Genomic DNA, 8563 nt, shown 5'->3' on the forward strand with positions numbered 1-8563 from the left:
GAAGCAATTACATGTATGGACAACCACAATGAAACATTAGACAATGGACAAAAACGCTGTCGAATATAAACAAGGCCAAGGGGTAAGCTAAAGTGTACTCCAATACACAAGTCCAACAAACAGTAAGACAGTCAGAATGAAACAGAAGCTCAGAACTTAACACAGATGATAGGCAAGACTTTGCAACTAGTTAATACATTTCAGTTGCTTAAATTCTCCTGAACCTGGAAATACTTGGCAGAGGTAGCGCTAGTATTCCTCTGCTGGCAGGGACAGGAAGTAAAGCCAGACCAAAACATGCTACAAACAAACCAAGATTAACAGGTGGTGAACTTGGGTATTGTCAAAGCTTTCATGCAAGTAATAATACAAAATAGCCAATACATGATACATTTTTTGTATCAACAAAAGCCTGTGCGCACTATAACCAGTTATTGGCTGACAGGATTAGAATCAGTTAGCAAATATAGTTGTAGTGTTGTGCAGTCTGAGATACTTTCCTCCATCCATCCATCTTCTACACCGCTTATCCTTTTCAGGGTCGCGGAGAAACCTGGAGCCTATCTCAGGGAGCATCGGGCACAAGGCGGGGTACACCCTGGACAGGGTGCCAATCCATCGCAGGGCACAATCACACACACACACACCCCCATTCATACACTACGGACACTTTGGACATGCCAATCATGTGTTTCTATTAAGGTAGCTCAGGGTGTATATACTTTACCAATTTGAGCCCAGAATTTTACACTGGGTCAATCTGAGACAAAAACACAGACTCTCTGCTAATGAGAGAAACTAATAAACAAACCTGTTTTTTTTTTCTTTCATGCTCATATTGCATTCATCCACCCTGCTGTTTTCTTAATGTTGCCAAAAAGCTCAAGATATTCACAGAACTACTATGATCCTTGTGAAATCACATTAAACCAGAACCATACATAATTGCTTTATTTTTGTGAAGAATAACCTCAAAGGTTAAGTCAAGCATGACCGCTGCTCTATTTTCTGAAATGTCTCACAGGAACATTTTTGGATCGAGATCTCCGAAGACACAAACATTCACGAAACCAAACAACAATATCATTCAGGTGAATTAACACTGAAATTAATACACTGTAAATTATGACACAAATGGGGATGAGTACAGGAAGTAACTAGAGTTTTTGTTTCTTAAGATAGACCTTTTTTCCCCTCCTACACTTACTGAGCAATTTGATAAATATACAGTTACAATCAAAATTATTCAACCCCCATTGCAAATCAGGTTTACTGTCAAACTAATTATTTTCAATGAACGAATCAAACAAAAGCAATTGAAGTAGTTCAACACAACGAGTGCTTCAAGTGGTTTCCCCATATTCAACTGAAAATGCAACTTATAATGACTTCTCCAGTCTCAAATTTATTCAACCCCTTCATGGCAAGCATCTTTAGTACTCAGTAGAGCCAGACACCAGCTTCTGGCAGCGTTCCTGTGGGATCTTATCCCATTCCCCATAAGCAATGGCATCCAGTTCCGTAATATTCTTGGGTTTTCTTGCTGCAGCCGCCTTCTTCAAATCCCACCAGAGATTTTCTATGGGGTTCAAGTCAGGAGACTGTGATGGCCCTGTGATGGCCCTGTGATTTGCATATTTGTGCTGTTGTGAGGGATTCTATTCGGGGGGGGGGGGACGGGACTGCATTTTCAGTTGAATTTGGGGAAACCACTTTCATGTGTTGAACTATTTCAATTGCTTTTGTTTGATGTGTTCATTGCAAACAGCTGAAAGTCTGTACATTTGGACAATAAACCTGATTTGCAATGGGGGTTGAATCATTTTGATTGCAACTGTATATATGCTTTTGATTCCTTGTTGATGTACTGTGAAGCTAGTTTTCCCATCAGTGTCCGGTTCTGACTACTACAACCCCTAGCAAAAATAATTCAATCACCACACTTATAGGATGTTCACCTGGCTTATTTATTTATTTATTTATTTATTTTTACTTCATAGCAAAAATAAAATCACAGATATGACACAAAACAATTTTTTTTAATAGCTGAACATTGTGGATTTTAATTAACGGCATATTTTCAAGTAGAGGAAAAAACTTGGCTCTTCCCGACCACAGTCGCAGGTTTACAGGCAACTTTTACCTACGCTTTTCAGTCAATTTCTTGCATTTTTCCCCCTTATGAACAACAACTGTTGGTACACGATAAAAGCTCCTTGTGGTCTTTTGGTTTGATCAACCATAAACGACACAAAACGGGCATTTTGAGTTTGTGATAGTGCTTCCTATGTAGAAAATGACTTTCTGCATTTCGTGCCACAGCGACACACTGACGTGACGTCATGGGCAAACAAGCTATTGGTTGAGCTACCAAAACGTGACCTACTCTGCACCTGCTTCACACGTGCATTCACAGAAATCGCTTGAACGGAGCAGTAGCATGGCAAAATGAGTTCGGCTGAAACTGAAATTGAAATCGAAGATGCCCCATCCACTTATAAGAAGTTCTCTCTTAGGTTTCAGCTACCTTAATTCTAATTTTTTCACGTTAAAATTCAGTTTTATTGTTCAGCGACACACCTAGTCAATTGTGTTTACATACAGAAGGTTAAATTAAACCTTGAAATATTTTAAATTCTTTAAGTTGTATGTTCAACAAAAAGTGATTGAAAATTTTTAATGTTTCGGACATAAAGGTTATTTGAATTTCAGTTTCACTGTAAAAATTTTGTTCAAAATATCGTGATACGTATCGTAACGTCATACACCCCTACTCAATGTTAAGGGGGGGGATAAAATCACCTTGTAATTTGCATTTCTAAAACAAATGCCAGCAGAAGTCTAAAAATGCAAATTAGTCTTCAGTTAAGAGACTGCTTACAGACCTTAACCTTGGACTTTTTGGAACGAAGCATGGCCTCAACAAGAGAGTTGTCATATTGAAACAATGGAAATGATTATTCAAGAAGGAAATCCAACACAGAGTGTGGCAAAAGATGTTCGCTGTTCCCAGTCAGTTTGGTGCAAGTATAAACCAAATGGGAAGAGGTCTAAAAAGGAAAACATACGGGTAGACCAGGGAAGACGGCAAGCATCAGCATAGAAAACTGAAAGCAGAAAATACACAACAAACCAGATGAAAAACAAATGGGCAGAAACAGGAGTCAATGTTTGTGACAGGATTGTAAGAAATCGGCTGAATGAAATGGGACTACATTTAGAAAAGCCAAATGAAAACCAGCACTAAGACCTATACGGAACAAAAACAACGTTACAGCGGGCTAAAAAGAAGCAATCATGGAGTGATTGGATGCAAGTGATATTCAATGATGAATCATGAATCTGCACTGGCCAAGGAGACGATGCTGGAACTTCTGTCTGGTACCGTTCTAATGAAAACATATAAAGATGACTGTCTGAAGAAAATCAAATTTCCCCGCTCATTTATGATATGGTGTTGCATGTCAGGTAAACATCAGTCAATGCACAGGTGTGAAGTTTTGGACAGTTTTCCCATTCTATCGATAGAAAATAAGTTTGGTGATGATGATGAAGTCATTTTTCAGGATGTTTAAGAGTGTTAAAGCTTTTCTTCAGGAAAGGCAGATCAACTCAGTGACACGGCCAGTAAACAATCTGGATCTCAATCCCATTGAAAATTGATGGAAATTAAAAAAAAATTGGTCCAGGACAAGGCTCCATCCTGCAAAGCTGATCGGTCAAGAGCTATTCGAGAAAGTCGGAAGCAGCATGATCGAGAATAGTGTTTTCCATTAGTGAAGTCCGTGCCTCACATAATTCAGACCATCAGAAAAGCCAGAGAAGGAGCAACAAATACTAATTGTGATTTATGTTTTTTTTGCTGATGATTCCAAAATTTTTTCCTCTACTTGATCTGGGAAAAAAAATTAGCCATTAATTAAAACTACTTAATTTGTTTGAGGTATGTTTCACGAATCCAGAATGTTCAGCTATTAAACAAAAATTGTTTTGTGTCATCATTTGTTTATTTGCTATGAAGTAAAAAATTGTAGGTGAACATCCTCCAAGTGTGAAGATTCCATAATTTTTGCCAGGGGGTGTGGATGTATCCTGCAGGAGATTTTTTAGCCTGCAGGCTGTTTTTCAAGCTGGAAGTGATGTTAAAGAATTTAAAAATCACAGCACAACTGCTGTGGCTGATGCAGGTGTATCAGAATAACACGCACCCAATAATAATAATACTACTAATAATAGGGACTTTGAGCACAGATGGCAATAGGAGATGCTATGGTGACTCTAGCTCCAGAAATCAAACTCCACAAAGAACTCCAGGTGTCTCTCAGCAGTCTTTATTCTTGTCGAGTTAATGCCAATGTCAAGAGCAGATGACAACAATGAATTAAATTAACTGGCAAATTTAGCTTTATAAAAAGAGCATGTTGTTTAGAGTCAATAGTTAATTCAAATAAAATTCTAATTCAACACACAATAAATGCAAAATTAGCTCTTCAAAACAAAAGAGCAATTCATGCTGGAGTTTTTGTGTAGTAAAGGCAACGGCAGATGAAACCCATCAATGAAACTTGCACCGGTAAAGTGACCCAGTTAACATTAAAATTGTCAAAATGTAAATTTTACACTTCATTGTAGGCCTGTGTAAGCCCCACCCTGGTGACCACTTTCAGACAGTTTTTTTTTTCCCCCTTCGGCATCCCTGATAATTATAGCTAACGAATATTAAATATATTCTTATCTAATGTTAGCTCAAATATATATTTGGATCAATTTCACAACATTGAACTCCAACCATTTTACATTCATGGTGAGGTGACAAAATGTGAGGACTGCGCGGTAATCGCATCTCTCAAGCAGGAAATTCGAGAGGAGACGAACGACATGAGCCGGGGGCTTGGCTTCCATTGTCAGTAAATATAAAAAAGTAAAAATACAAAACAAACATGTCACTGTCAATCATTCCAGATTCAAATATCAACTAGCTTATAACACACGGGCTACAGTCAGCAAATGTACACAAACAGTAACGTATATGATTGGCTGATGCAATTAACTGGCATGTGCAATTAACTCAGTGCACGTACAAAAAGTGTGTACAGATATGCCAAAATATTTGGCAGATTATACAAAATGTGAGAATGTTGAGATTTAAAATATTTCAAACTTGTGCCAGTTCCAGATCTATTTTCTGTCAGTGATAAAGACACTATACAGACTTCTCTAATGATTTCAGTTGAAGGGAACCACACTGAACGGCAGAAAGACTTCCGTAAAGCCGTCGTGGCCGTTTCAGTCGGACTTCAGGGCCTCGAGGACAGACTTGGGAACTCTGCTGGCGTAAAACTGGTGATCCCGCAGTGTGGCTAACACACCAGCGGAGTTCATGTGCTTCACATCGGCATCGTATCGGTAAGCATTCCCGTGCATGTCAGTCAGCTTCCCTTTGGGGTCACAAGTGCGCTTCCTTTTACACCACTGGTTTGTACATTGATTGTGAGGTAATAGAAATGAAACAGAATGGAATAATACACAAAGGGAAATGACGTGTTACCTCCGACAGCATGCAGAATGGCTTCGGTTGCACAGGTGTCCCACTTCTTACAGCCCGGACTGGCAAACACATACGCAGACGCTTTTCCCTCCACGAGCTGAATAATCTGAAGAAAAAGCACGGGGGGGGGAACACTTATCAATACACACGGAGGGATTCTAGTGTAAAAACAGTTTCGGAGATATGAATGGGTTTGTTTTTACCTTGCTGTATGGAAATATTAGAATGTAGCAACACTGATATTTTATTCTCGTCAGTCCATACAGGACTTTTTTGTGATTGTTGCGGCCAAAAATGCTTTATTTTGAAATTTGTGATGCAACTTGGCGGTTTTTTTTTTTTTTTTTGTGGAAAACTACTTGAATTGGCGAAATTGCAGTTGCACGAAATTGTTTTGCACGGCCTTTCACAGTGATGTTTGTTGGTAAATGAGACTTTTTAGCAGTACTCGTGTTCGACGCACGTGAATCGAAGAGGGCTTTGGCCGAACACGAGTTGTGATAACGTCACGTGACGTGTCTTGGTTCAAATCTGTGGAAAACCTGCGATAATTCGGAAAAATTGCAAGCTCCTCCAAATATTATGGAGTTTACTCGATTTTGCAGTAATTTTTGTCATATGATGCATGTAGCAATTTTCTCTCTCTGATCTTACAACCTAAATTTGGAACAGCAATCACATCGCTCAAATTTTTTATAAAATGATTTGGGCCAAAGATCAAAGCATTATTTTTTTCTGGCTAGAACCTCATAGGAACAAGCAAAAAAGATGTTTCCCAAATTGAAGACGTGAAGCTGCCATCATCAGATGTAGACAATTCATTTTCTGAAAGTCTGAAGTCACCACCTCTGGATGTACACATCTACTGTGTATCTGTAGAGCAGTGAAGATTATATGGTTTTATTTCGTACTGTTTATACGACTTAATATAATGCATCCATTATGAGATACATTTTGCAAAATGCCAGGGAGAATTCTAACTTCAGCAGGTTTTCATTTTTATTCTTAGTATAATTAATATTATCACCAAAACCTGTTTCATCTCATATGTGGAAAAAATAAAATAAAATCCTTGCTCCTTCAGAAAAATGCTTGGGGGGAAAAAAAAAAAAATACCTTGAATGATCAATTATAAACCAAGTCGGTTCTCTCTGAAAGCATTTCTAAAGTGTTTGCACTCGTCTGTATGCGGTAATATCAAGCAGCTCTTGTATCAAAGCACTTCAAGTTAATTAGTGTTAAAATGCACAGTTCTGGCAATTATTGAATGATGGATGCTTCCGATTTTTTTTTTTGTTGTTGTTGCTATGGTTCACCTACCGTACATTGTGTTTTAATTGAGAGTGAAAAAAAAAAAAAAGTAGGTTAAACTGGCCATTATAATGAGTATATCTATCTTTCAGATGGTACAATGTACAATCTCATTACACTGTATACAGTATGATACAAAAACAATAGTTTTTTAAGATTCACTACTACAGACACACAGACAGGAGGATGTACAGTTGCGGTGTGCATTGACATTCAGTAACCTTTTTTTTTTTTTTTTAACCTTTCTTCTTTCGTGTAAATCGATGCAGTTGCACCAGATCCTTATTTTTTCCCTCTTTCCGTTGCTCCTGTTCCTGGATCACCCGTCTGCATATTTTGATTCTGCTCAGGTTTTACGCCGGATGCCCTTCTTGATACAACCCTCCCCATTTTGCAGGCTTGGGACGGGTACTAAGAGTGCACTGGCTCGCAGTTGCACCAGACACTGTTAATCCCATTTTCTGATTTGAATTGTTTTATTTTCTGGGGGTTTTTTTCTTCATGATACTAATCAAGAAATATTACTGAGAAAATTACACTGATCCTACTTTAAAAACTTTTGATGTGAAATTGATATCAGAGGTCTTAGTATTAGCCGGGACCCAAGTGCTGCCATCCTCACTGTAAGCAAATCAAATCTCTGCAAGCTTTTTTTCAAAATCTCTGCAAAACATTTCTGCAGCAGTTTATTCTAATAATAATAATAATAATAATAATAATAATAATAATAATAATAATAACAATAATCCTAGTCACACACACACCTTATTCCCAGCTCCTCCCACTCTGATGACATCATCAGGCTCCATGGCCTGGACGGCATCTGTAACGAGTTTATTGCTGTGAGAGCGAGTGGTGGTGATGATGCGTTTCCCCTCTGGGACTTCCTGTAGCTGGAACCCGAAGGATCCCAAACCCAACATTCCCCAGATAGTTCGGCCCAAAGTGGCACCCGCACCCACCTGAAATTTCACATTGCACGTTCGCATTAGTAAACCCACAAACAACATTACACACATCATCTCTGAACCTTTTCTCTGTCAAAGACATCATACAAACACACCTCCTGAACAAATGCTACTAAAGAAAAAAAAAACCTGGGAACATTGAGCACAAGGCAGGCATACATGCTAGATAGGACACTTAATAATAATAATAATAATAATAATAATAATAATATTAAATAGACAACAAATAACTGCAACAACGAATAATGGATTTGTATTTTGTATTGATTTATGAATACTCTGGCCCATATAGACCATTTGTATTGTAGTACGTGTGACTGCCTGACCTGGTAGTTATAGAAGGGCTGATTGATCACTCCAGCGATTGCTTTTCCTTTATGAGCGATGCCTATCAGCACAGTTACATGATCCAGGAGCCCTGAAAACACACACACACACACATACACACACCTCTCTGATAATACACTCCACATGATAGGCACACTTGGTTTTAAAACGTCTTTTCCTTAAGTTTTTCCTTTCTTAAAATACATACAGTATCTCATCATCCAGAGTCACAAGTGGCAATGGTTGATCTGTGTAGAAATCAAATCTTAGATGAAAAGCCCAATGAAAAGGTGTGGTTCTTACAGCATTGTTAAACCGTTTTAAAGCTTTTGGGGCAAAAGTACAAAGGGTCAACTGCATAAATGACTGACGTCGTAACTTTCTGAAAATGTTTATATTCTGTCACAAA

At 38.3% G+C, this 8563-nt stretch overlaps 1 protein-coding gene across 4 annotated transcripts in view; it reads right to left on the bottom strand.

The window, feature by feature from the left end:
- Window positions 1–4309: 4309 nt before the first annotated feature.
- bpnt1 (bisphosphate nucleotidase 1) overlaps window positions 4310–8563 on the bottom strand; it is an 11402-nt gene continuing 7148 nt past the window's right edge. For all 4 annotated transcript variants that reach the window (XM_053614482.1, XM_053614480.1, XM_053614481.1 and 1 more), the window contains 4 exons: window positions 8154–8245; window positions 7624–7821; window positions 5549–5654; window positions 4310–5438 (listed from right to left, as the gene is read on the bottom strand). In XM_053614482.1, the coding sequence (XP_053470457.1) occupies window positions 5287–5438; window positions 5549–5654; window positions 7624–7821; window positions 8154–8245 (548 nt within the window). In that variant the 3' untranslated portion in view covers window positions 4310–5286. The remainder of the gene's footprint in view (window positions 5439–5548; window positions 5655–7623; window positions 7822–8153; window positions 8246–8563) is intronic.

This window comes from Ictalurus furcatus, chromosome 25 (genome assembly GCF_023375685.1).
Source record: "Ictalurus furcatus strain D&B chromosome 25, Billie_1.0, whole genome shotgun sequence".
NCBI classification, from domain to species: Eukaryota; Metazoa; Chordata; class Actinopteri; order Siluriformes; family Ictaluridae; genus Ictalurus; species Ictalurus furcatus.